At 48.7% G+C, this 27642-nt stretch overlaps 1 protein-coding gene across 1 annotated transcript in view; it reads right to left on the reverse strand.

The window, feature by feature from the left end:
- The window catches only part of PDE3B (phosphodiesterase 3B), a 237825-nt gene that overhangs the window by 37590 nt on the left and 172593 nt on the right, over nucleotides 1–27642 (reverse strand). The window contains exons 9-10 of the mRNA XM_082269782.1: nucleotides 24554–24688; nucleotides 1291–1402 (exon numbers count right to left, since the gene is read on the reverse strand). Coding sequence (XP_082125908.1) covers nucleotides 1291–1402; nucleotides 24554–24688 — 247 coding nt within the window. The remainder of the gene's footprint in view (nucleotides 1–1290; nucleotides 1403–24553; nucleotides 24689–27642) is intronic.

Genomic DNA, 27642 nt, shown 5'->3' on the forward strand with positions numbered 1-27642 from the left:
AGGGTACATACAGCATGGCATACAGAATGAGGAGGTGTGGAATAGGGAACATACAGCATGGCATGCGGAATGAGGAGGTGTAGAATAGCGAACATTCAGCAAGGTACAGAATAGGGAGGTGTGGAATAGGGAACATACATAATGATATAAAGACTGAGGATGTGCAGAATATGGAATATACAGCATGGTATACGGAATGAGGGGGTTTGGAATAGCGAACATACAGAATGATATACAGACTGAGTAGGTGTGGAATAGGGAACATACAGAAAGGTATACGGAATGAGGAGGTGCAGAATATGGAATATACAGCATGGTATGAGGAAAGAGGTGGTGCGGAATAGGGAATATACAGCATGATATATAGAATGAGGAGGTAAGGAAAAGGGAACATACAGCATGGTATATGGAATGAGGAAGTGTGAAATAGGAAACATACAGCATGGCATACGAAATGAGGTGGTGCGGAATAGGGAGCATACAGCATGGAATAGGGAATGAGGAGGTGTGGAATAGGGAACATACAGCATGGCATGCGGAATGAGGAGGTGCGGAATAGGGAGCATACAGCATAGCATATGGAATAAGGGGGTGTGGAATAGGGAACATACAGCATGGCAAGCGGAATGAGGAGGTGCGGAATAGGGAACATACAGCATGGTATACGGAATAAGGGGGTGTGAAATAGGAAATGTAAATCATGACATACGGAATGAGGTTTTGTGGAATAGAAAGCATAGAGAAGTGCGGGATAGGGAGTATACAGCACGGTGGTATGCGGCATAAGGGGGTGGAGGTGACAGGCCTGCATCAAATGATGTCATCAGTCAGAGCCGCAGAGGATGTGAGTAGTGAAAGATTTCCTCTGCTGGCTTCTATATTTACAAGTAACGGTGGCTGATGAGCTGCCACTGATCTTTCTTGTGTCCATTGGCTCTCATCTTTGAGGCACCAACTGGGCCTTCCCAGCTCAAGCCTTGTAGCAGCCGAGTGGGCTGCTTGGGCGGAAATTCACATTTTTGTCGCTGCACTTCTGTCCTGATTCACTCACAATCAGCAAACCCCACAGAGTTACTGGAGTTCATGACACCCCACCATGGGGTCAACTCTATATTAATGGCCATGGTTTGGGGGTGTCCAACAAGTTCATATAGGTGTGAGAGTCAGGGGTGCACATACTTCAGCCCTATAGTGTATCATTGAGTACTGCCAAGGACCTTCTGGGGGTTGTAGTTCCTCATTCCCTAGATGAAAATACATTCCCATACAAGCTGTGTGCGGGGTACTCACAGGGGATGTCTCTGTAACCGTTCTCTAACGCCTGGAAGAAGTTACGAAATTCTCGTTGAGGGATGTTGAAGATTTCAAACAATCTTGTATCCTGGAACAAGGTGTAGGAAACCTGCAAAGTTGTAACAAAATAAAGATTTTATAAATGGTGTCAGACTACCCCCAACCAGAATGTTCCAGATAGAAGAATAAAAGATCGGAGTTCAGATCTGTGGCAGAAAGTTCCTCAAGGTGCAGAGATTGACGCTGACTGGTGCCAATTTTCATAATGCCAATATAGTTCACCAAAAGTCTGCCCACTACTGTAATAGTGCATGGAGGCGCAACACAAAAATGTGAATGGGCCCTTAGGATTTGGGATAATTTTTAGAGTACTAAAATTGTTAAGTATTAAGTAGAGCGGCCATTATCAGCCACAGTTTCGGGAATCCCTAGGGTTCCTCTCCAATCTATGACCCTCCAGTTGCTCAGGAACTACAATTCCCATCATGCCTAGTCATGCCTGTGAATGTCAGAGTTTTATGATGCCTCATGGGACATGTAGTTCCACAACAGCTGGAGGGCCGTAGTTTGGAGATCCCGGCTCTAGAGAATTCTTTGAGTCATGACAGACTCACCTTCCATCTGATGGTACCTGCACAGTTCCAGGGTCAACACCGCTTGGCAAATCCAGTGGCATGACACCAATGATTTTTGTATCATTCTTTGTACTGTCCACCAATGTAATGGGCTGTCTTCCTCTGACTGACCAATGTAAGGGTTTCCTTTTCCCACTGACCACCAAAGTGAGAACAGGTTTCTCCACTGACCACAAAGGACGAGCTAAGGCAGAATTCCTCAACCTTTTCCTCAGTCACAGCAACCTTTAGAAGTATGCTAAATCCCAAGGCCCCAAGTATAAAAGGTAAACAAACCCAGATCCCCCTTCACAACAGAGGTCCCCCCATCACATCAGACCCCCCCCAATATGTCAGAGTCTCCTTATTACATCAAAGCCCCTCTTCACATCAGAGATCCCTCCAATCACATCATATCCCCTCTTCACAACAGAGGTCCCCCCATCACATCAGACCCCCCCCAATATGTCAGAGTCTCCTTATTACATCAAAGCCCCCCTTCACATCAGAGGTTCCCTCCATCACATCATATCCCCTCTTCACAACAGAGATCCCCCCCCCCCCCCCAATCATATCAGTCTCCTATTCACATCAGAGTGCCCCCCTCCATCATAATGATAGATCAGAGGTCCCCCCCATCACATCAGATCCCCCCCCCCCCCATCATGTCAGGGTCTCCTTATTACATCAAAGCCCCCCTTCACATCAGAGGTTCCCCCATCACATCATATCCCCTCTTCACAACAGAGATCCCCCCAATCACATCAGTCTCCTCATCATGTCAGTGCGCCCCCCCCTCCATCATCATATTAGATCAGAGGTCCCTCCATCACATCATATCCCCTTTTCACAACAGAGATCCCCCCCCCCCCAATCATATCAGTCTCCTATTCACATCAGAGCGCCCCCCTCCATCATAATGATAGATCAGAGGTCCCCCCATCACATCATAATGATAGATCAGAGGTCCCCCCATCACATCAGATCCCCCCCCCCCCCATCATGTCAGAGTCTCCTTATTACATCAAAGCCCCCCTTCACAACAGAGATACCCCCAATCACATCAGAGCTCCCCCGATCATGTCAGTCTCCTCATCACATCAGAGTGCCCCCCTCCATCATAATGATAGATAAGAGGTCCCCCCATCACATTCGATCCCCGCCCCATCATGTCAGAGTCTCCTTATTACATCAAAGCCCCCCTTCACATCAGAGGTTCCCCCATCACAACAGAGATACCCCAATCACATCAGAGGTCCCCCGATCATGTCAGTCTCCTCATCACATCAGAGGTTCCCCCATCACATCACATCCCCTCTTCACAACAGAGATCCCCCCCAATCACATCAGTCTCCTCATCACATCAGAGCGCCCCCCTCCATCATGATATTAGATCACAGGTCCCTCCATCACATCATATTCACCTTTCACAACAGAGGTCCCCCAATCATGTCAGAGTCTCCTTATCACATCAGAGCCCCCCCCCCCCCTTCACATCTGAGGTTTTTCCATCACATAAGATCCCCCCTTCACATCAGAGGTTCCCCCATCATGTCAGTGTTCCCTCTTTACATGAGAGCCCCCCCCCCCTCCACCACAATCACATCAGACCCCCCCTTCACAACAGCAGTGCCCCCCATCATAGAATCTCTTCAAAGGCCCCTCTTATACATGAGAGCCCCCGATCACACGGTCTCTTCTTCACATTAGGGCCTTTACCTTTTCAGGTCCAGCAGCTCTGTAGAGGGTGGAAGGAGGTTTGGAAGAGGCAGACTCCGTCTGTCACCTGCCCCCGATCAGAGTCATGAGTTGCTACCCTGTGTGTGAGCCAGAGCCACCATCACCACACTAAGGAATGACACTGTGCGTTCCGGTCCTACAGCATCAGTGGTTATAGTGCTGGTGGCAAGCCCACCTGCACCATGGTGACTAAAGGCGCTGAACCAAGACAAATTGGGTTCTGTGCTCACGGCACCTTGAAGGAACCTAGATGGCACCCTGGTTGAGAAACAATGAACATGTAGTGGTCGGGTTGGTCAGTGTAGTGGTCGGGTTGGTCAGTGTAGTGGTCGGGTTGGTCAGTGTAGTGGTCAGTGTAGTGATCAGGTTGGTCAGTGTAGTGGTCGGGTTGGTCAGTGTAGTGATCAGGTGGGACAGTGTAGTGGTCGGGTTGGACAGTGTAGTGGTCGGGTTGGTCAGTGTAGTGGTCAGTGTAGTGGTCAGGTTGGTCAGTGTAGTGGTCGGGTTGGTCAGTGTAGTGGTCGGGTTGGTCAGTGTAGTGGTCGGGTTGGTCAGTGTAGTGGTCGGGTTGGTCAGTGTAGTGGTCGGGTTGGTCAGTGTAGTGGTCGGGTTGGACAGTGTAGTGGTGAGTTTGGTCAGTGTAGTGGTCGGGTTGGACAGTGTAGTGGTCGGGTTGGACAGTGTAGTGGTCGGGTTGGACAGTGTAGTGGTCGGGTTGGACAGTGTAGTGGTCGGGTTGGACAGTGTAGTGGTCGGGTTGGACAGTGTAGTGGTCGGGTTGGACAGTGTAGTGGTCGGGTTGGACAGTGTAGTGGTCGGGTTGGACAGTGTAGTGGTCGGGTTGGTCAGTGTAGTGGTCGGGTTGGTCAGTGTAGTGGTCGGGTTGGTCAGTGTAGTGGTCAGTGTAGTGATCAGGTTGGTCAGTGTAGTGGTCGGGTTGGTCAGTGTAGTGGTCAGTGTAGTGATCAGGTGGGACAGTGTAGTGGTCGGGTTGGACAGTGTAGTGGTCGGGTTGGTCAGTGTAGTGGTCAGTGTAGTGGTCAGGTTGGTCAGTGTAGTGGTCGGGTTGGTCAGTGTAGTGGTCGGGTTGGTCAGTGTAGTGGTCAGTGTAGTGATCAGGTGGGACAGTGTAGTGGTCGGGTTGGTCAGTGTAGTGGTCGGGTTGGTCAGTGTAGTGGTCGGGTTGGACAGTGTAGTGGTCGGGTTGGACAGTGTAGTGGTCGGGTAGGACAGTGTAGTGGTCGGGTAGGACAGTGTAGTGGTCAGGTTGGACAGTGTAGTGGTCGGGTTGGACAGTGTAGTGGTCGGGTTGGTCAGTGTAGTGGTCGGGTTGGTCAGTGTAGTGGTCGGGTTGGTCAGTGTAGTGGTCGGGTTGGTCAGTGTAGTGGTCGGGGTTGGTCAGTGTAGTGGTCGGGTTGGTCAGTGTAGTGGTCGGGTTGGTCAGTGTAGTGGTCGGGTTGGTCAGTGTAGTGGTCGGGTTGGTCAGTGTAGTGGTCAGTGTAGTGGTCAGGTGGGTTTATGTAGTTGTCAGGTGGGTCTGTGTAGTTGTCGGGTTGGACAGTGTAGTGGTCGGGTTGGACAGTGTAGTGGTCGGGTTGGACAGTGTAGTGGTCGGGTTGGACAGTGTAGTGGTCGGGTTGGACAGTGTAGTGGTCGGGTTGGACAGTGTAGTGGTCGGGTTGGACAGTGTAGTGGTCGGGTTGGTCAGTGTAGTGGTCGGGTTGGTCAGTGTAGTGGTCGGGTTGGTCAGTGTAGTGGTCGGGTTGGTCAGTGTAGTGGTCAGTGTAGTGGTCGGGTTGGTCAGTGTAGTGGTCAGTGTAGTGATCAGGTGGGACAGTGTAGTGGTCGGGTTGGACAGTGTAGTGGTCGGGTTGGTCAGTGTAGTGGTCAGTGTAGTGGTCAGGTTGGTCAGTGTAGTGGTCGGGTTGGTCAGTGTAGTGGTCGGGTTGGTCAGTGTAGTGGTCAGTGTAGTGATCAGGTGGGACAGTGTAGTGGTCGGGTTGGTCAGTGTAGTGGTCGGGTTGGTCAGTGTAGTGGTCGGGTTGGACAGTGTAGTGGTCGGGTTGGACAGTGTAGTGGTCGGGTAGGACAGTGTAGTGGTCGGGTTGGACAGTGTAGTGGTCGGGTTGGACAGTGTAGTGGTCGGGTTGGTCAGTGTAGTGGTCGGGTTGGTCAGTGTAGTGGTCGGGTTGGTCAGTGTAGTGGTCGGGTTGGTCAGTGTAGTGGTCGGGGTTGGTCAGTGTAGTGGTCGGGTTGGTCAGTGTAGTGGTCGGGTTGGTCAGTGTAGTGGTCGGGTTGGTCAGTGTAGTGGTCGGGTTGGTCAGTGTAGTGGTCAGTGTAGTGGTCAGGTGGGTTTATGTAGTTGTCAGGTGGGTCTGTGTAGTTGTCGGGTTGGTCAGTGTAGTGGTCAGGTAGGTGAGTGTAGTGGTCACATGGGTCAGTGTAGTGGTCAGGTGGGTCAGTGTAGTGGTCAGTGTAGTGGTCAGGTGGGTCTGTGTAGTTGTTGGGTTGGTCAGTGTAGTGGTCAGGTAGGGGAGTGTAGTGGTCAGGTGGGTTTATGTAGTTGTCAGGTGGGTCTGTGTAGTTGTTGGGTTGGTCAGTGTAGTGGTCAGGTAGGGGAGTGTAGTGGTCAGGTGGGTTTATGTAGTTGTCAGGTGGGTCTGTGTAGTTGTTGGGTTGGTCAGTGTAGTGGTCTGGTAGGTGAGTGTAGTGGTCACATGGGTCAGTGTAGTGGTCAGGTGGGTCAGGGTAGTGATCAGGTGGGTCTGTGTAGTGGTCGGGTTGGACAGTGTAGTGGTCGGGTTGGTCAGTGTAGTGGTCGGGTTGGTCAGTGTAGTGGTCGGGTTGGTCAGTGTAGTGGTCGGGTTGGTCAGTGTAGTGGTCGGGTTGGTCAGTGTAGTGGTCGGGTTGGTCAGTGTAGTGGTCGGGTTGGTCAGTGTAGTGGTCGGGTTGGTCAGTGTAGTGGTCGGGTTGGTCAGTGTAGTGGTCGGGTTGGTCAGTGTAGTGGTCGGGTTGGTCAGTGTAGTGGTCGGGTTGGTCAGTGTAGTGGTCGGGTTGGTCAGTGTAGTGGTCGGGTTGGTCAGTGTAGTGGTCGGGTTGGTCAGTGTAGTGGTCGGGTTGGTCAGTGTAGTGGTCGGGTTGGTCAGTGTAGTGGTCGGGTTGGTCAGTGTAGTGGTCGGGTTGGTCAGTGTAGTGGTCGGGTTGGTCAGTGTAGTGGTCGGGGTTGGTCAGTGTAGTGGTCGGGTTGGTCAGTGTAGTGGTCGGGTTGGTCAGTGTAGTGGTCGGGTTGGTCAGTGTAGTGGTCGGGTTGGTCAGTGTAGTGGTCAGGTGGGTTTATGTAGTTGTCAGGTGGGTCTGTGTAGTTGTCGGGTTGGTCAGTGTAGTGGTCAGGTAGGTGAGTGTAGTGGTCACATGGGTCAGTGTAGTGGTCAGGTGGGTCAGTGTAGTGGTCAGTGTAGTGGTCAGGTGGGTCTGCGTAGTTGTTGGGTTGGTCAGTGTAGTGGTCAGGTAGGGGAGTGTAGTGGTCAGGTGGGTTTATGTAGTTGTCAGGTGGGTCTGTGTAGTTGTTGGGTTGGTCAGTGTAGTGGTCAGGTAGGGGAGTGTAGTGGTCAGGTGGGTTTATGTAGTTGTCAGGTGGGTCTGTGTAGTTGTTGGGTTGGTCAGTGTAGTGGTCTGGTAGGTGAGTGTAGTGGTCACATGGGTCAGTGTAGTGGTCAGGTGGGTCAGGGTAGTGATCAGGTGGGTCTGTGTAGTTGTTGGGTTGGTCAGTGTAGTGGTCTGGTAGGTGAGTGTAGTGGTCACATGGGTCAGTGTAGTGGTCACATGGGTCAGTGTAGTGGTCAGGTGGGTCAGGGTAGTGATCAGGTGGGTCTGTGTAGTTGTTGGGTTGGTCAGTGTAGTGGTCTGGTAGGTGAGTGTAGTGGTCACATGGGTCAGTGTAGTGGTCAGGTGGGTCAGGGTAGTGATCAGGTGGGTCTGTGTAGTTGTTGGGTTGGTCAGTGTAGTGGTCAGGTAGGTCAGTGTAGTGGTCACATGGGTCAGTGTAGTGGTCAGGTGGGTCAGGGTAGTGATCAGGTGGGTCTGTGTAGTTGTTGGGTTGGTCAGTGTAGTGGTCAGGTGGGTCAGTGTAGTGGTCGGGTTGGTCAGTGTAGTGGTCAGGTAGGGGAGTGTGGGAATCAGGTAAGTCTCCACCCTGTCACCTTTCCTATTATCAAGGGAGAACTGGTCCAAAAAAAGTAAAATACATTTTTTAAATATAGCTGTATAGGGGGCGTGGCCTGGAGCGGCATGGAGTAGGAAGCTAGTGACCAGAGCTCCGCCGGCTGATTATCCTGCTCTCTCGTTTATCCTGCATCCCGGACCCTACCTTTGGCTCCACAGTGTCTTACTTGTGTCCTGACGCCCCGGGTGTTATGTCACCTCCAAAGAAATCCACGGACACTGCGGCGAAGCTTGATAAGTTCCGCCGCCTGGAGAAGGACAGTGCTGCCCAAGATGGCGCCGTGGTGGGAGCGGGGGGGAGCGTGGCGGCTGCAGACACTGCCCGTGTCCTGGATGCGATCTCTGTGTGCCAGGCTTCCCTTACAGCGAAGATTGAGGAAATCAAGGTAGACATCTCCCTGATCCGCCAAGACCAGCAGAAGATACGGGACCGAGTCGACGAGGCCGAACAGAGGATCAGTGGTGTGGAGGATTCCCTGCCCCCCCTGCAGCATGTCTCTGATCGTCTCCAGCTCCAGGTGAGCCAGCTTCTGGTCAAGCAGGATGATATGGAAAATCGTCTGAGACGATGCAACATCAGACTGATTGGGCTGCCAGAGGGGGCTGAGGGCAGGGATCCGGCTGATTTTCTGGAACGTCTCCTGACCGATACCTATGGCCGGGAGGCCTTCTCCCCCACATTCACTGTGGAACGTGCCCATCGTTTGTCCGGGAAGCCCCCTCCTCCGGGGGCGCCCCCCCGCACCTTTATTGCTAAGATGCTAAACTACAGGGATAGAGACACCATTCTCCGCCTAAACAGGGAGAAGGGCAGTATCCCCTTTGGGAATGGGAGGATTGCAATTTTCCCCGATTTTTCGGCTGAAGTGCAGAAGAAACGAAAGACCTTCCTTGAGGCCAAGCGCAGACTTCGCGTCAAGAACATCAAGTATGCTATGCTGTTCCCTGCCCGCCTACGGGTTGAGGGGGAGGGAAGAGTGCAATTTTTTGATGATCCTGAGGCTGTCATATCGTGGATGGAACGCCTGGACACTCGGAACTGACCTCTTCTCCCGCAAGCTCTTTTCCTTGATGCCTGCAAGTGACTGATTTTTCCACAATATCCTTTTCCTGCTTGTTGGGTTATTGGATGGAGGGAGGCTTTGTATCCCCATTTGATGGGTGGCTATGATAATTACTGGCTTGAATGGACATGCCTCCTTGTGTACTCTCCAGCCATCTGTTGTCCCACCGATTTCTTACTCAGTCTGGAGGAGGACCTTGCTGTCCTCCGCAGTGACTCGTTTGTCTCATATGCCTGCATTTTCCCCTATATGCCTACCTCCTGGTCCCTGCCGTTTCTCTGCTCCTAGCCTGTCTCTACCTTCTCCGCCTTCTCCTTGGATGACTCGGGTTATCCTGCTGGATGCTGCTATCCGTGACTATGGCCGGCGAGCCCTGGTCTTCTTTTCCCTCCTTTTTCTTCCCTCTTCTTTTCATACATGTCCCCCTCTCCTTCTCCCTTTCTCTTTCTCCCTCTTTCTCTGATGGTTTTCTGCTTCCCGGTGGCTTCTGGGAATTCTTCTTCCCCCCCTCCCCCGTCCTCTTCTCTTTTTCCACTCTATGTGTTTCTTTCTGGTTCTCTAGCTTTTTCCTACGCTTGTGCCTTGCTACCCAGCGAAATTTCGCCCGCAAGCTCTGTGACTGACAGAGCTGCGCACCAACCACCCCTCCACTGTCTGTGTGGTCAGTGGGGGCTTGTGCCCAGGCCGTTGTTTTTCTGGGCCAACTGCTGGACCTGCTTGTCCTATTTCTTCTTGTGTTTTTATTTTTTTTATGTTTTGCAGGTCCGGTCTTTGCTGTGGTTGGATTGGGAAATGGTATGCCCGCACATGTTTGGGTTGGTGCAGGGCAGGGTGGGGGGTTTTGTTGTTGTTTTCTTTATTGTTCACGTTTGCTTTATGTCTGTGGGAATGTATATCAAGTATCCTGTTATGTCTTTCACGTTTCCGTGCAATATCTCAGGAACAGCTATATGCCTGCCTGACCGAGGCTACTCGCTTACTACACTTTATGAGGTTTCCTTTTTTTTTTTCAGGTCGAACGGGACCCCCGGGGCTCCTATACTACCTATCTCCCCTAGTATTTGATGGCTCAACTTAAATTTCTAACCTGGAACGTCCGGGGATTGGGCGATAGAATTAAACGCTCTGCAGTGTTTGCCTATCTTAAGGGTCAGCGAGCGGATGTGGTGGTGCTGGTCGAGACCCATCTGGAGGGCCGTCTCCAGATGGCGCTTCGACGCCCATGGATCGGCTGGACGTTCCATTCCGTGTTTACTTCCCATTCCCGTGGAGTGGCGGTGTTGGTGGCCAAATCGGTGCAGTTTGAGCTTCGGGGATCCCTAGTAGACCCTCAGGGTAGATATGTATTTCTCTCTGTGCTGCTATGTGGGGAGCCCTTCCTACTCATGGCATTTTATGTGCCCCCCCCTTTCTCGTCCACTGTCCTTACAGAGGGTCTAGATTTTATGTTGTCAAACCCCCATATTCCAGTAATCTGGTTGGGCGACTTCAACAATACCTTGAACCCCTCCCTAGACAGATTACACACGACGGCTCCGCCCTCCCCTTTACCCACCACGACTAGGTTTGCTAGACTGTTGACGGAATTTAACCTGTTTGACTCCTGGAGAGCCATGTACCCTGACAGACAGGCCTATTCCTACTACTCCTCTGCTCGTCAATCCATGTCTCGTATAGACCTAATATTGGTCTCCCCCTCCCTTCTCCCACGCCTGGTGGGTGCTGGATTTTCGGCTCGTGGGTTATCGGATCACTGTCCCTATTGGGTGCAGATTGGCTTTGGCCGCGACCGACCTCTCCCGGCGTGGAGGCTCAACCCTCATTGGCTTGGGCTTCTTCCGGCGGAGGCGGATGTGGCGTCGGTTTGGCGACAATTTTTTGTGGACAATGCCCACTCTGCCTCTCTCAGTGGTCTGGGAAACGTTTAAGATCCATGTCCGGTCCCATTTAACAAATGCAATTAACAAGCTCAAGTCCGACTCTTTGGAGAGCTATCGCAGCGCCCTGCGCGGTCTGTCCGCGGCGGAGCAGGCCTTCCAGGCGGCTCCTACGCCGGAGGGAGCTGCGCAGTTCAAACTAGCCACTAGGGTGGTGACACAGTTGGAATATGACCGGGCCCGCAGGAAGCTGTTTTTCCAGAGGCAGAAGTTGTTCGAGCACGGCGAGCGAGCGGGTAAGCTTCTGGCTTATTTAGTGCATTGTGAGGATAGGCCCCCTGTGGTGATTCGCTTGCGCTCCGCGCAGGGAAACCTAGTTACTGACCCTAAACTGGTGGCGGACTCCTTCCGGGTGTATTTTCGGGATCTCTACACTTCTACGGCCCCGGCGGATAATTCCCTTATGGACGCCTTTTTGGCCTCGGTGGTCTTTCCTCAGTTGAGTGCCGAGCAGGTTGAGTCTTTGGAGGCCCCGCTCAGGGTGGAGGAGGTCATGGAGGCCATAGCGCAGTTCTCGAGGGCTAAGTCACCCGGCCTGGATGGCCTCCCGATAGAATTCTATTCTCTGTATATTGAAGACCTAGCCCCACGCCTGCTAGCGTTGTTTGAAGATATATTTGAGACCTCTACCCTACCCCCGTCCATGAGGGAGGCTCTGGTGGTTCTGCTACCCAAGCCTGGTAAGGACCTGCAGCGGCCTGAGTCCTACCGGCCGATATCCCTCCTCCAGGTGGACGTAAAAATCCTGGCAAAAATCTTATCCATTAGGGTCAACAAAATCATTCTCTCATTGATCCACACTGACCAATCAGGCTTTATGCCTGGCCGCAATACTTCATTTAACCTGCGTAGGCTGTTTATGAATCTGCAAGCCGCTCATGACAATAGGGGAGCCAGGGTGGTCGTGTCCTTGGACACGGCCAAGGCCTTCGACTCTGTGGAGTGGGGATTTCTCTGGAGATGTCTAGAAAACTATGGCTTTGGCCCGCGGTTTGTCCGCTGGGTGCAGGTTCTTTACCAGGCCCCGGTGGCCAGAGTGCTGGCCAACGGCTGGACGTCTGATAGCTTCCCTCTTAGCAGGGGGACGCGCCAGGGATGTCCGTTGTCACCGCTCCTGTATGCCTTGGTGGCTGAACCTCTGGCTATTGCTATTAGGGGTCACCCGGATATCACAGGCCTCCGCGTTGGGCCCCTGGAGGAGAAAATCAGTATGTACGCTGACGATACGTTGCTGTTCCTCGCTGACCCGGGGATCTCGCTACATGCTGCACTCTCCCTGATTGGCCGATATGGTCAATTCTCCGGTCTGAAGATCAACTGGGACAAGTCCCAAATTTTGCCTATTGATGATATTTCGTCATTCCCTTCTGATCCCGAATTCCCCTTATGTAGAGTAGACCGCATTAAATACCTGGGGGTTCAGGTCACGACAAAGCCGGCAGACTATGTCTCGGACAACTTGTTACCCCTCCTTACTATGGTCAAGGCGAGGACTCAGACATGGGCTAGGCTACCGTTAGGGGTGATGGGTCGCGTTAATCTGATAAAAATGGTGTTGCTTCCTAAATTGCTCTATGTGCTGTGGCATTCTCCGATCTTCCGCTCCGGTATTTTCTTCAGCTGGAGTCTCTCCTTAAACCGTTTGTCTGGGGAACTTCCAGGCACAAACTGTCCTGGCGGAAGCTGAAGAGCGCTACCACTCTGGGAGGTCTGGCTCTCCCTGATTTTAACCTATACTATATTGCGGCGCAGCTGTCCCATTTTTTCCATTATAATTCCTCTGATAGAGATAGATTTCTAGCGCTCCTGGCACCTACTCGGACCCATGCACTCACTGATCCCCTTTCTCTTATTGTCTCGGGTGTTCGGGGGGCGGATCACAGGGATGGTCGGACTTCAATGCTATATCAATACAGGAGGTTGTGGGACGTTGTCTCCGACAAACTGGCTCTCCCTGGACTCCATGACTACACTCCGTTGTGGTGCAATGCGTCCCTCCCTGAATTCCGAACTATCCCCGATGTGCATGTATGGGTACGACACGGTATCATCTTCCTATCTCATATCATTGCGGATGGAACCCTTAGGAGCTTTGAGTCCCTAGCCGGCCAATTTCACCTCCCGCGTACTATGCTCTTTCGGTACCTTCAGCTACAGCATGCGTTCCGCACGCAATTTCCTCTTCCGGTGCCAGCTCTGCCCCCGGTCCCAGTACTTGAAGTGGTTAGTTGCTCGAACCCTAGTCACCTCATCTCGATTTTATACACTATGCTGCATGAGCCGGCCTCTACGGTCCTTGCGTATACACCTAAGGCTAAGTGGGAGGGGGATGTGGGCCCTCTGGAGGACAACGAGTGGAGTGACGCTCTGGATGCCTGTAAATTGGTCTCCCCTAAACTGTCCGACCGACTTACTCAGACGTACATCCTACATCGTGCATACCTTACCCCCTTATTGACTGCCAAATACCGACCGAACGCCACTGACATCTGCCCTATGTGTGGCCGGGAGCGGGGAACTTTTTATCATTTGTTGTGGAGCTGCCCCGAAATCCAAGGTTACTGGGCTCAGATAGTTAAATTTCTTCATGACACTATGGGCTCCCCCCTCTCGTTGTTCCCCAAACCATGTTTGTTGGGAATTTTCCCTGATACCAGTATGAATAAATTTACTACTATTTTTCTCCACGAAACTTTGTTCTCCGCCCGGAAAATGATAGCGCGCCGTTGGATGCGTGACAGACCCCCTACGTTTCATGACTGGCTCAAAGAAGTTAACGCTACTGTACCATACAAGAAATTGCTGTACACACATCGTGGCTGCCCCACAAAATTTAATAAGATCTGGGATAGATGGACGCAGGCCCCAGAGACGTGTGTTTAACCTGGGTTCCCTTCTAATGTTCCTCTGCATAGATGATCTACTGCCCATCTGAGGTACGCCTCGGTCTTCATGCCTTATATTCTGAATTTGTTCCATACTAGTGACGCCTCCTTGAATTACATTTCACAATGTACTTGTTATTATGCTTTTTTTGATACCTATGTCCAGCTGTATCTTATGTTGTTTATTCCACTACCTGTGATTCACTGCATTCTCCTGTTATTGTTGTTTATACATATTTGTGCAATAAAGACTCGTTTGATTAAAAAAAAATATAGCTGTATATTTTCTTGGTATTACCATAACACACTCCCATTGATAATGTAGGACCAGAACGCACAGCGTCATTCCTTAGTGTGGTGATGGTGGCTCTGGCTCACACACACACCTGCCTGATCGGGGGCAGGTGGCAAATAAATTCTCCTGCTCCGGACAATCGCAGTGATACCACACATGTGTATGTTCGTTGTGGTTTGTACCCGGAGTACAGCTCAGGAACAATAGTGCGCATTTTGCATTTTTTTTATCCTACCTAAAACACACCGACACTAATAAAAAAAAAATAAGAATAATTCTGCCCCCCACCCTCCCCCCCAAAAAATACCGACCCTGACCTTAACACAAACACTCACCCTGGCAGTGTGGAAGACCCCCGGGGCCATCATAAAAAAAAAACATTTTCAAAGATTTCTGAGCTTGAAAACTTTTTTTTACAGAGTTCTCAGTTTATAAGTCAGAATTCTGAGATTACAAGTTTGGAAAATGCTAAAATGTATTAAATACAATTCTGAGTTTAAAAGTCAGAATTCTGTAAAAAAAAAAAAAAAAGCTCAGAAATCTTTGAAATGTTTTTTATGACGGCCCCGGGGCTCTTCCTTCCATACTGCTACATGTCTGTGGTTGAGAAAAAACAAAAATCCCAATAAGTGTATTCTGATTGGTTTGCATGATAATGATATCATCTACAAACAATGGGAAATATACTGGAATTTTTATTTTCTATAAGGAGCCAATCAGCTATACTGCAGTGTAAGGAACCTACTGATAGAAGAAGAGAGCAGAGAGATGAACTCTCTCACTGTCCAATCACAGACTGCGGGAGTGACCAGCCCAGCCCTATAACTGTTAAGTCACCCTGTGCAATCACAGGACAGTGCTATGTGGCAGAGCTGTGTAAATCTCAGGACTGGATGGACAAGAAATGGAAATCCTTTATACAGCGTGTGTTTTATATTATATTTAGCGGTTTGCTGGGAGTTTAGCTTTATAAATGTTCATTAGATGAGAAGAACTATAAATCCAGGAGAAGCCGTACAACCCAACATGAAATATTCAGCGTTCACCGCACATCGCTCTTCAGAGGGCGGAGTTTAGTGGTTATATAAAGCTCAGCAGTCATAAAGTATAAACTGACTCTAAATACCCAATAAAAACATTTTTACGATTTAACCATTTTGCTACATTGTGTTACACATAAATGAGGACTTCCAGGGCTTCTCAGGAGAATTTACAAATCGCTTTGCATGAAAAGACTTTATTGCTATTAAAAAATGAATTGGTAAAAATGTGTGTAACCTAGTTTTGCAAACTTAGCATGACTTGGTATATGACCAAAAGTATTGGGACGCCGGCCTTTACACACACATCAACTTTAATGGCATCCCAGTCTTAGTCCGTAGGGTTCAATATTGAGTTGGCTCCGCCCTTTGCAGCCATAACAGCTTCAACTCTTCTGGGAAGGCCGTCCACAAGGTTTAGGAGTGTCTATGGGAATGTTTCACCATTCTTCCAGAAGGGCATTTGTGAGGTCAGGCACTGATGTTGGATGAGAAGGCCTGGCTCACAGTCTCCGCTCTAATTCATCCCAAAGGTGTTCTATCGGGTTGAGGTCAGGACTCTGTGCAGGCCAGTCATGTTACTCCACCCCAAACTCACTCATCCATGTTATTATGGACCTTGCTTTGTGCACTGGTCCAAATCATTTGGTGGGGGGGGGTTATGGTGTGGAATGTGCTTCTGGAAGAATGGTGAAACATTCCCATAGACACTCCTAAACCTTGTGGACGCCTTCCCAGAAGAGTTGAAGCTGTTATAGCTGCAAAGGGCGGAGCCAACTCAATATTGAACCCTACGGACTAAGACTGGGAGGCCATTAAAGTTCATGTGTGTGTAAAAGCCGGCGTCCCAATACTTTTGGCAATATAGTGTGTGTATATATATATATATTTGCATCTACATAGGAGTCTATAAAATATTTCTAATAGCCGTCACAAATAATCCCAGTAATTTGCCTAACATGTTCATTTCCCAAGATTTTCAGCTCCATCTAGTGGCCATCATGCAGTATTTTCCTGACAGGCATTTCAGGCGACTATATGGAGCTGGAAATCATGGGAAATTAACATATTAACCACTTGATTTTGTGCAGAAGATGTCAGGGGTGCGCGTGCCACTCCCGTTGTGATTGGACACAGCGGGAGCCAATCAGCGGGTTCAGTGGCCACAATGGGACCCACCAATTGTTTGGCGGAATGACAGAATGGTGGTCTGCCTATGTAAACAAGGCAGACCGCTGTTCTGTCACAAAGGAAGAGAGAGATCTTGTGTTTCAGCTAAGCTGAGTCACACTGATCTCTCTCTTCCCATCCCATCCCCCCCCCCCCCCACAGTTAGAAAGAACCCCCCAGAAGCACACTTAACCCCCTGATTCCCCCTTTCCCTGCCAGTGTCATTTATACAGTAACAGTGCATTTTTTTCAGGGATCCGAAACACAGAGATTTTTACCTCTGTAAAGAGCTCTGTGTTAATTGTCAACACAGAGCTCTGGGCTGTGATTGGACACAGCCAATCAGTAGGTCACGGCCGTGAATCATTGGCTGGGACCTGCTGACAGATTCCTGCTGTGATTGGACGCATGCGCACACCTTAAACGTGGAAGTTGCCAGTGACGTACCAGTACGTTGCTTTGTGTACGATGGCCGCTCGTCCTTGTTACAATGTGGTGGGCGCTATGTGGGCGGGAGGGGCACAATGTGGGCAGGCGGTTGCTATGTGGGCGGGTACAATGTGGGTGAGCGGTTTCTATGTGGGCAGGCACAATGTGGACAGGCACAATGTGGGTGGGTGAGCGCTATGTGGGCAGGCGCTATGTGGACAGGCACAATGTGAGTGGACGGGGGTTGTGGGCGGGCACAATGTGGACAGGCACAATGTGGGTGGGCGCTATGTGGGTGGGCACAATGTGGGTGGGCGTTATGTGGGCGGGCACAATGTGGACAGGCACAATGTGGGTGGGCACAATGTGGACAGGCACAATGTGGGTGGACGGGCGCTATGTGGTCGGGCACAATGTGGACAGGCACAATGTGGGTGGGCACAATGTGGACAGGCACAATGTGGGTGGGCGTTGTGGGCGGGCACAATGTGGACAGGCACAATGTGGGTGGGCGCTATGTGGTCGGGCACAATGTGGGTGGGCGTTATGTGGGCGGGCACAATGTGGGTGGGCCTTATGTGGGCGGGCACAATGTGGACAGGCACAATGTGGGTGGACGGGCGCTATGTGGTCGGGCACAATGTGGACAGGCACAATGTGGGTGGGCGGGCGCTATGTGAACAAGCACAATGTGGGTGGGTGGGCACAATGTGGGTGGGCAGGCGTTGTGGACAAGCACAATGTGGGTGGGCGGGCACAATGTGGGTGGGCACAATGTGGGTGGGCACAATGTGGGTGGGCACAATGTGGACAAGCACAATGTGGGTGGGCAGGCGCTATGTGGACAAGCACAATGTGGGTGGGCGGGCACAATGTGGGTGGGCGGGCGCTATGTGGTTAAAGCTCCTTTATACAAGGTTTCTGTTTCCGATTAAAATAAAAAACATTCAAAAAGTCGCTTCCTAAAATGAATAGTTTGGTAGAAGCCGCTCCCTTCATGAAAAAAACGCCAATATCCCGCAACAGAGCCGTGTAGGATATCCTGAAAAAAAAAAAAAAAAGGAAAATCGGAACCCCAAACCCATCATATGGAGCACCAACACCCATAAAGTTTTTTTTTATTGTCCTCCCCACTGACCGCTATTTTATTTTAAAAAAGTGATTTGTCGCGGTGGCGGCGTTACAAAGAGTTTGATCTAAATTAAGCCTTCATTAATTAATGCCGGCGGTTGGGTGCGTGCGCACGCGCGAGTGTGTGTGTGAGGGGCAATCTGTCTAATTACTCCGTCCGCTATCCTCGAAAGACCCCGGCTAACTCATTTCATCATTTCGGAGGTGGATGATCTCAACGCGACGATTTGGCACGCAACCCCCAACAATCTACTTCAGATGCATTAGACAATTTCGGATGAAAACGTTTTATTGGGAGGCGGCCGTGCCAAAAATGTTACTCATGATAAAAAGCTGTCAGGCCGATAATGATTCTAGCGCCACAAAGAAATCAATAAACGTTGGACTTTCTGCAACTCATATTTATAATCCTCCAATGAGCCTCCAGGGTCCGATGCAAAAAAACCGACAAAAAAAAAAAAAAAAAGACGATAAATCTGCAGAATTGATGGATTTCGGGATGACTGCCTGGAGGAAAACTCTGACGCAAAAGTTGGAAAGTTCTACAAGAGTAGTAGAGCGGGGGAACCTGCGAGCAGAAGATCATTTCTCATCCTAATGTATCACATGAATGCGCTCTTTATTCAATGAATGAGAGGTTTACTAAATGAATGAGCTGTTAAGGAAGGGAATGAGCTGTTAAGGAAGGGAATGAGCTGTTAAGGAAGGGAATGAGCTGTTAAGGAAGGGAATGAGCTGCTAAGGAAGGGAATGAGCTGCTAAGGAAGGGAATGAGCTGCTAAGGAAGGGAATGAGCTGCTAAGGAAGGGAATGAGCTGCTAAGGAAGGGAATGAGCTGCTAAGGAAAGGAATGAGCTGCTAAGGAAAGGAATGAGCTGCTAAGGAAAGGAATGAGCTGTCAAGGAAGGGAATGAGCTGTCAAGGAAGGGAATGAGCTGTCAAGGAAGGGAATGAGCTGTCAAGGAAGGGAATGAGCTGTCAAGGAAGGGAATGAGCTGTCAAGGAAGGGAATGAGCTGTCAAGGAAGGGAATGAGCTGTTAAGGAAGGGAATGAGCTGTCAAGGAAGGGAATGAGCTGTCAAGGAAGGGAATGAGCTGTCAAGGAAGGGAATGAGCTGTCAAGGAAGGGAATGAGCTGTCAAGGAAGGGAATGAGCTGTTAAGGAAGGGAATGAGCTGTTAAGGAAGGGAATGAGCTGTTAAGGAAGGGAATGAGCTGCCAAGGAAGGGAATGAGCTGCCAAGGAAGGGAATGAGCTGCCAAGGAAGGGAATGAGCTGTCAAGGAAGGGAATAAGCTGCCAAGGAAGGGAATGAGCTGTCAAGGAAGGGAATGAGCTGTTAAGGAAGGGAATGAGCTGTTAAGGAAGGGAATGAGCTGTTAAGGAAGGGAATGAGCTGTTAAGGAAGGGAATGAGCTGTTAAGGAAGGGAATGAGCTGATAAGGAAGGGAATGAGCTGTCAAGGAAGGGAATGAGCTGTTAAGGAAGGGAATGAGCTGTTAAGGAAGGGAATGAGCCGTTTGTGAAGTTGATGAGCTCCATAGAAAATGAGGGAACTCTTTTATTATATGGAGGGGAGATGTTTGGACCTTTAATAATAAATAAATGAGCTCTTTAGTTAATAAATAAGCCGTCTACTAAATATATGAGCCGATTAATAAACAAATTAGCTTTTCAGTAAAGGAATGAGCAGTTTATTAATAAATGGGATCTACTGTACAGTATATAAATACGCAGATTACTAAATACAGGAGCTGATTAGGAGGTTACCAAGCTGATCAATGAATTAACGAGCTGTTCATTCGTTCCATTCCATAGGCTGCAGGAGATAGAATTAGATACTTCTATTCAGGGCTTTTTTTTCTCTCAGAAAATAAGTGCAAGAAATCAACCGTGACCCCCCAAAACCCCCTTTCCTCCACACACACACCCTCCAAACCGCATAAAATAGTGGGTGTGGTTACATTTTACAGTGGGAGGACCTTAAAAGGAGTTCTTAATACCAGTAGTGCATTATTTACCCAGTGCAGAGTTGGGGGGCACTATGTACATAATGTAGAGTTCGGGGGTTCGCTGCATACAGAGTGAAGAGTTCAGGGGGGGCACTATGTACATAATGTAGAGTTCGGGGGGTGTGCTGCATACAGAGTGCAGAGTTCAGGGGGGGCACTATGTACATAATGTAGAGTTTGGGGGTGCGCTGCATACAGAGTGCAGAGTTCAGGGGGGGCACTATGTACATAATGTAGAATTTGGGGGTGCGCTGCATACAGAGTGAAGAGTTCAGGGGGGGGAACTATGTACATAATGTAGAATTTGGGGGTGCGCTGCATACAGAATGCAGAGTTCGGGGGGGCACTATGTACATAATGTAGAATTTGGGGGTGCGCTGCATACAGAATGCAGAGTTCGGGGGGGGGGGGACTATGTACATAATGTAGAATTTGGGGGTGCGCTGCATACAGAATGCAGAGTTCGGGGGGGCACTATGTACATAATGTAGAGTTCGGGGGGTGTGCTGCATACAGAGTGAAGAGTTCAGGGGGGCACTATGTACATAATGTAGAATTTGGGGGTGCGCTGCATACAAAATGCAGAGTTCGGGGGGGCACTATGTACATAATGTAGAGTTTGGGGGTTCGCTGCATACAGAGTGAAGAGTTCGGGGGGGCACTATGTACATAATGTAGAGTTCGGGGGTGCGGTGCATACAGAGTGCAGAGTTCAGGGAGGGCACTATGTACATAATGTAGAGTTTGGGGGTGCGCTGCATACAGAGTGCAGAGTTCAGGGGGGGCACTATGTACATAATGTAGAGTTTGGGGGTGCGCTGCATACAGAGTGCAGAGTTCAGGGGGGGCACTATGTACATAATGTAGAGTTTGGGGGTGCGCTGCATACAGAGTGCAGAGTTCGGGGGGGCACTATGTACATAATGTAGAGTTTGGGGGTACGCTGCATACAGAGTGCAGAGTTCAGGGGGGGCACTATGTACATAATGTAGAGTTCGGGGGTGCGGTGCATACAGAGTGCAGAGTTCAGGGGGGGCACTATGTACATAATGTAGAATTCGGGGGTTCGCTGCATACAGAGTGAAGAGTTCAGCCATCTTGCACAGCTGCCCACCCCTGCATCCCCCATCCACATCTCCCTTTCACCCCTCTTCAACTTTGACCTCTACATGCAACCCCTCCTCCACTGCCCCCATCCCTCCCTCTTAAAAGCTCCACCATTTTGCTCGTCTTAATTTGTTTCTTTATTACCCTCTTCACACCTCAGGGTAAAACAAATGTTAATGTCTACTCACATTTTTGCAACTTTGACATGTTAGTAAAACCGTTCAAATCATTGCAACTATTTTGTACATCCAGGTGGATTATACCGCATTTATTTTGCAGGACAAACTGGTCTTTTATTTGGCGATAAATGGTAATGGAAAACTCCTGATTTTTTTTTATAATCAAAGGAAAACTGGCCTAAGATAGTAAATATATATATATATATATATATATATATATATATATATATATACACATTATTTCACAAAAGTAAGTACACCCCTCACATTATTCTATCTTTTCATGTGACAACACTGAAGAAATGACACTTTGCTACAATGTAAAGTAATGAGTGTACAGCTTGTATAACAGTGTAAATTTACTGTCCCCTCAAAATAACTCAACACACAGCCATTAATGTCTAAACCGCTGGCAACAAAAGTCAGTACACCCCTAAGTGACAATCTCCAAATTGGGCCCAAAGTGTCAATATTTTGTGTGGCCACCATTATTTTCCAGCACTGCCTTATCCCTCTTAGGCATGGAGTTCACCAGAGCTTCACAGGTTGCCACTGGAGTCCTCTTCCCCTCCTCCATGATGACATCACAGAGCTGGTGGATGTTAGAGACCTTGCGCTCCTCCACCTTCTGTTTGAGGATCCCCACAGATGCTCAATAGGGTTTAGGTCTGGAGACATGCTTGGCCAGTCCATCACCTTTACCCTCAGCTTCTATAGCAAGGCAGTGGTCATCTTGGAGGTGTTTGGGGTTATGTTGGAATACTGCCCTGCGGCCCAGTCTCTGAAGGGAGGGGATCATGCTCTGCTTCAGTATGTCACAGTACATGTTGGCATTCATGGTTCCCTCAATGATCTGTAACTCCCCAGTGCCGGCAGCACTCATGCAGCCCCAGACCATGACACTCCCACCACCATGCTTGACTGTAGGGAAGACACACTTGTCTTTGTACTCCTCACCTGGTTGTCACCACACACACCTGACACCATCTGACACCAAATAAGTTTATCTTGGTCTCATCAGACCACAGGAGATGGTTCCAGTAATCCATGTCCTTAGTCTGCTTGTCTTCAGAAAACTGTTTGTGGGCTTTCTTGTCCATCATCTTTAGAAGAGGCTTCCTTCTGAGGCGACAGCCATGCAGACCAATTTGATGCAGTGTGCGGCGTATGGTCTGAGCACTGACAGGCTGACCCCTCCCCCCCCTTCAACCTCTGCAGCAATGCTGGCAGCACTCATACGTCTATTTCCCAAAGACAACCTCTGGATAGGACGCTGAGCACTGCACTCAACTTCTTTGGTGGACCATGGCGAGTCCTGTTCTGAGTGGAACCTGTCCTGTTATACCTCTGTATGGTCTTGGCCACCGTGCTGCAGCTCAGTTTCAGGGTCTTCTCAATCTTCTTATAGCCTAGGCCATCTTTATGTAGAGCAACAATTCTTTTTTTCAGATCCTCAGAGAGTTCTTTGCCATGAGGTGCCATGTTGAACTTCCAGTGATCAGTATGAGAGAGTGGGTGTGGCTACGCGTTTCAGAGGATGATCTGTTGTGATATTGCATACATTTTATTTGTTCTCCTCCTAGAGGAACTCCTTGTGCCGGCACTGATTTCTTGATGGATACATGGCATATTCCAGGACAATAATTGCTTTCTCTATACATACCTTAGAGAGTCCACTATGGCCTGGTGACACTTTATCTGACTGCTAAGAACAGTCGTCCTCAACCAGGGTTCCTCCAGAGGTTGCTGGGGGTTCTCTGAGCTGGGGGCAGTTGACCTTCTATCTGATGGTGCCATCATAGCTTCAGGTCCATCGCAATTTGGCAGAGCCTTTAGCGTGACCCCAATTAACCTTTCGGCTGACGGTAAGGGTGAGAGTCTAACTGCCACTGTAAGGGGGTCACCGATCACATAAAGGGCATCTTCCTTATAACCCCTGAGGGACTAATCTTAGCAGAGACCTGAAAATTATTTCAAGGGTTCTCCAGGAGTAAAAAGGTTAAGAGAGGCAGCCCAAGAAGATTCCCAGAAGGGATATGCTGAGAAATCTGCCCAGAGAGGGAAAACTGTAAGCTCAGCTCACAGTAATACTTTGGGTGTCACTCTGACAGGAAGTGAGCGGAATCTCCCCAGTGGGGACAGTGACAACAAAATGACAGAGCTTCTAACCCTTCCACATTTCAATCAAAACTAAAAAAATGCAAAAAAAAAAAAAAAACAGAACACGCAAGAGCATTTATTTTAACTGCAAAATTAAAAGAGAAGCGCGGGTAACAAAAATAAACATGCATACTCCCCTAGATGGCTGCAGCATCGATCCGATCCCCTGCTGGATCTACATCATGAACTGAGCGATCAAAGGCCAGCTCTGTGCACTGACCGTCACCGGATCTCTGCTTTCCCCTCCAGAGCTGATAGGAAAGTATGGATTGTGATTTTGATGCGACTTTACACTCTCTGGCACTCAAGTCACATCAAAGTAGTGCAGGAACCTTCATGTGTCCAAATTCGCATGTTAGTGGTAAGGTTAGGGGGCAATCAATAGGGTTAGAACACCAACCCTAACGATTACCGCCAACCCCAACAATGACTGCTAACTCTCACTCTAGCCCTTAACCCTCACATGCCACTCTGGAAACATAAAGGTTCCTGCACTACTTTGATGCGACTTGAGTGCCAGAGAGTGTGATGTTGCATCAAAGTTGCACTCTATGAACAGAACTGTCATACTTTCCTATTAGCCACAAAAAAAAAAAAAGCAAAATGCATCAAAAACGGTTTAAAAATGCAAAAGCAAAATGCATCAATCTAAACACGCATAATAAAAGAGAGGAATACCTTCACTTAGTCCGTCTTCCTAAACCAGTCAAATGCTACCTGGAAGGCCCAAGCAGCCCATAATAATCCCAGTTTGACATCCATGCATTACTGGCTCACTCCATCTATAGAAGGACTTTTTTGGTGGGCACCAGGGAGTAAATCCCCTGCCCCCGTCTTCTTATATCTATCAGGGAACCCCAGTGGTGATGGGAACTCCCTTCCCCAAAATCCTAGCCCCACCCTTCTGTCGCAGTCAATAAAAGGTATTGGCTTTTACGTTAGGTGACACTAGAAGTGAGATTCCTGTGTTGATCTGAAAATTGCTAAAATTAGGAGAACAGCAAAATTAGATATTTCCTAAAGAAGAGACCTCCAGGCTGGGGGTCTTCAAAAGACAAAGCAAGGAAATATCAGTTTTGGTTGGACGAATCACTTACACTTATCAGTGCTACCAATAAATACTATGAAAAATATTTATAATTGAACTGCTGCAAAAATGGTTCGGCCTCAACTGCTCCGCCATTGAAGGAATTATCGCAAACTCTACAGAAGGCCCCTAACTTGGTGAACATCACCCACAATGGCCAATACCTGGATACCCCAATAGCGGCACTCACCTGACTCAGGATCCTCCCGCACTTCCCTCCCGTCTTCTCCATCAGATTGAAGATTGGAAAATTCCAATTGTCCAACTTCTCCAATATGGTGTCCTGATCCTCAATGAGCAGATCCAGAGATGTTTCCTCCTCGATCTAATGAAAAATGGAAATCTGCTGTGACCTGCGAGTTACAACATTCTAGGGAAATAATTGTTACATTAAAGCGGAGTTCCAGCCATTCACTCACCTGTCCAACGGTCCAGCGATGCGGCCGCCGGAAGCCTCGATCCTCTCCCTCGGCGCCGGCATCACTGCTGTGGGCACCCGGCTGTTACAGTTTGCGGCTTCACAGCCGGGTACCCACTGCGCATGCGTGAGTTGCGCTGCGCGCCGTGATTGGCCGGCAATCTTCTGGGACCTCTGACGTGTCCCAGAAGATTGCAGGGAGGGTGGGGGAGAGGAGAACTTCCGCTCAGGGCGCCGCGGCGCTCCGAGCGGAAGTGGGAGCGGGTACCTGTCAAAACTAGGTACCCGCCCCCCCCCCCCCAAAAAGTGACATGCCAAATGTGGCATGTCGGGGGGTCAGGACTCCCTAAAGCGGAAGTTCCACTTTTGGGTGGAACTCCGCTTTAATATTATTTTACAGGACAATATTAGGTCCTTTCTATGATAACATGTTCCCTTGCTACAATGACTTTGCGGCAGTGTTAATTTTGGCAGCAAATTTCGATTTCGTTTTAGTCCTAGTCTTTTGACTAAAATGCAATTTTAGTTTTAGTCATACTTTAGTCATCGGAATTGTTTTAGTTTTAGTCATATTTTTTTTGGTCATATTTTAGTCGCCTAAAATCTCTAGTACATTTTAGTCAACTACAAATCGAATGGGTTTAGGTAAATTGTAAAGCATTATTTAAACATTTCTCTTGAATTTCAAAACTAATTATATACTCCTGGAGTAAAAATCCAATATTATAAGGTTTGAACATGCACTACAGACACAGATTTAGAGTCGGTTCACACTGAGGTGACACGACTCCTTACTACTTCGGGGGCGACTTGTGCATTACTATGCACCACGACTTCGGAGCGACTTGCAGGGACTTCACATAATGGAAGTCAATGCAAGTCGCTCCGAGGTCGCCCCAAAGTAGTACAGAAGCCTTTTTCTAAGTCAGAGCGACTTGTGTCGCTCCTATTAGAACGGGTCCTGTAGCGGTCAATGGACCGCAAGTCATCTGACAAGTCGCGCTAGTGTGAACCGACTCTTAGGCTCCATTCACACCTGGGCGTTTTTGAGTGTATTTCAGGTCCAAAACGCCCAACAAGTAAAACCCCATTCATTTAAATGGCCCCTGTTCACATCTGAGTGTTTTACAAAACGCCTGTAGCTGAAAAAAGTACATGAGCTTCTTTTTGGGCTGATTGCCAGCGTTTTTGATAGATGTCAATGCCTGCTTCCAAAAACGCCTGAAAATTGCGGTAAAAAAACGCGGTAAAACGCTACGCTCAAGTGTGAATGCAGCCTAAGCCATTGTGATATATAACATATTTATAAATAAAACCAAGTTTCATAAACAAACAAAAATATTGCTTTTTGACAAAGAAATACAACTTCAAAAACAAAAAAACCCAAAAACTGTAAACTCTATTGACTTTAACCACTTTACCTCCGCTCACATGGAGGCTACTGCGGCAAAGTGCCGCGAACCCGTCCAGCGACGTAGACCTACGTCGCTGGACTCCGCCCCTTGTGGGCGGCGCTCGCGCGCCGCCGGAGGCTCGCTCCCGCTGTGTTCATTCACAGTGGGAGTCGGGCTAGCGGAGGAGCAGCGGCGATTGCCGCTGCTCTGCCCCGATCGTCGGGGATCGAGTCTGGAGATAGTGAGATAGTGGAGATCTCCATAGTGACAGGGACTGACAGATCGGAGTGTTCAGCATAGCTGGACATCTGATCTGTCCCTGTCTCACACAGTCACCTCCCCCCCCCACACGTCAGTAAGCACCAGGCATACATTAACCCCTCCCTCTCCAATAAAATTAACCCCTTCCCTGCCAGTGTCATTTTTACAGTGACAGTGCATATATATAGCACTGATTACTGTAGAAATGTCACTGGTACCCCCAAAAGTGTCAAAAATGTCAGTCAAGGGTCCGATCTGTCCACCGCAATGTCGCAGTCCCGCAAAAAAAAATCGCAGATCACCGCCATTACGCGTTTAAAAAAAAAACACCAAAAATTACAGAAATCTTTCCCTTAGTTAGTAAACGCAATAACTTTTGCGCAAACCAATCAAAATACACTTATTGCGATTTTTTTTACTAAACATAGGTAGCAGAAAACAAATTGGCCAAAAATTTTAAAAAAATTTGATTTTTACATTTTTTTTGGGGGGGAATTTCATATAAAAAAATGTGAAAAATATTGTTATTTTTTCAAAATAAATGCTTTTTTTTTGTTTATAGCGCAAAAAGTAAAAATCGCACAGGTGATCAAATACCACCAAAAGAAAGCTCTGTTTGTGGGAAAAAAAGGATGTAAATTTCGTTTGGGTACGGCATCGCACGACCGCGCAATTGTCAGTTAAAGTCGCACAGCGCCGAATCGCAAAAAGTGGCCTGGACGGAAGACAACAAAATCCTCCGGTGGTAAAGTGGTTAATGTCATTGCACATATTACCTGAATATATCACCAGCATTATATATTAAGAAAAAAATATAAGAAAAGCCTTTTTAATTTTTACTCTTTTAGCAGCTTAGTAGATGCCCCTTACTTATGCCTATGCAGTAGTGAAATACATTTTCAAACTTTAATGTGCCATTATTCCCGGCTCTGGATGGAATTGTGTTGCCGATTTAGAAATGACCAGCAGAGGAGAGTTTATTTTTTATGTCAATTTTCGATTTAGTTTTAGTCATAGTCTTTTGACTTAAATATCATTTTAGTTTTAGTCGTATTTTAACCACTTAAGCCCCGGAAGATTTTACCCCCTTCCTGACCATGGGGTATTTTGCGATTCGGCACTGCATGAATTTAACGGACAATTGTGCGGTCGTGCGACGCTGTACCTAAACAAATTTGACGTCCTTTTTTTCCCACAAACAGAGAT

The sequence above is a fragment of the Pelophylax lessonae genome (genome assembly GCF_965119305.1).
Source record: "Pelophylax lessonae genome assembly, chromosome: 10".
Classification (NCBI taxonomy): Eukaryota; Metazoa; Chordata; class Amphibia; order Anura; family Ranidae; genus Pelophylax; species Pelophylax lessonae.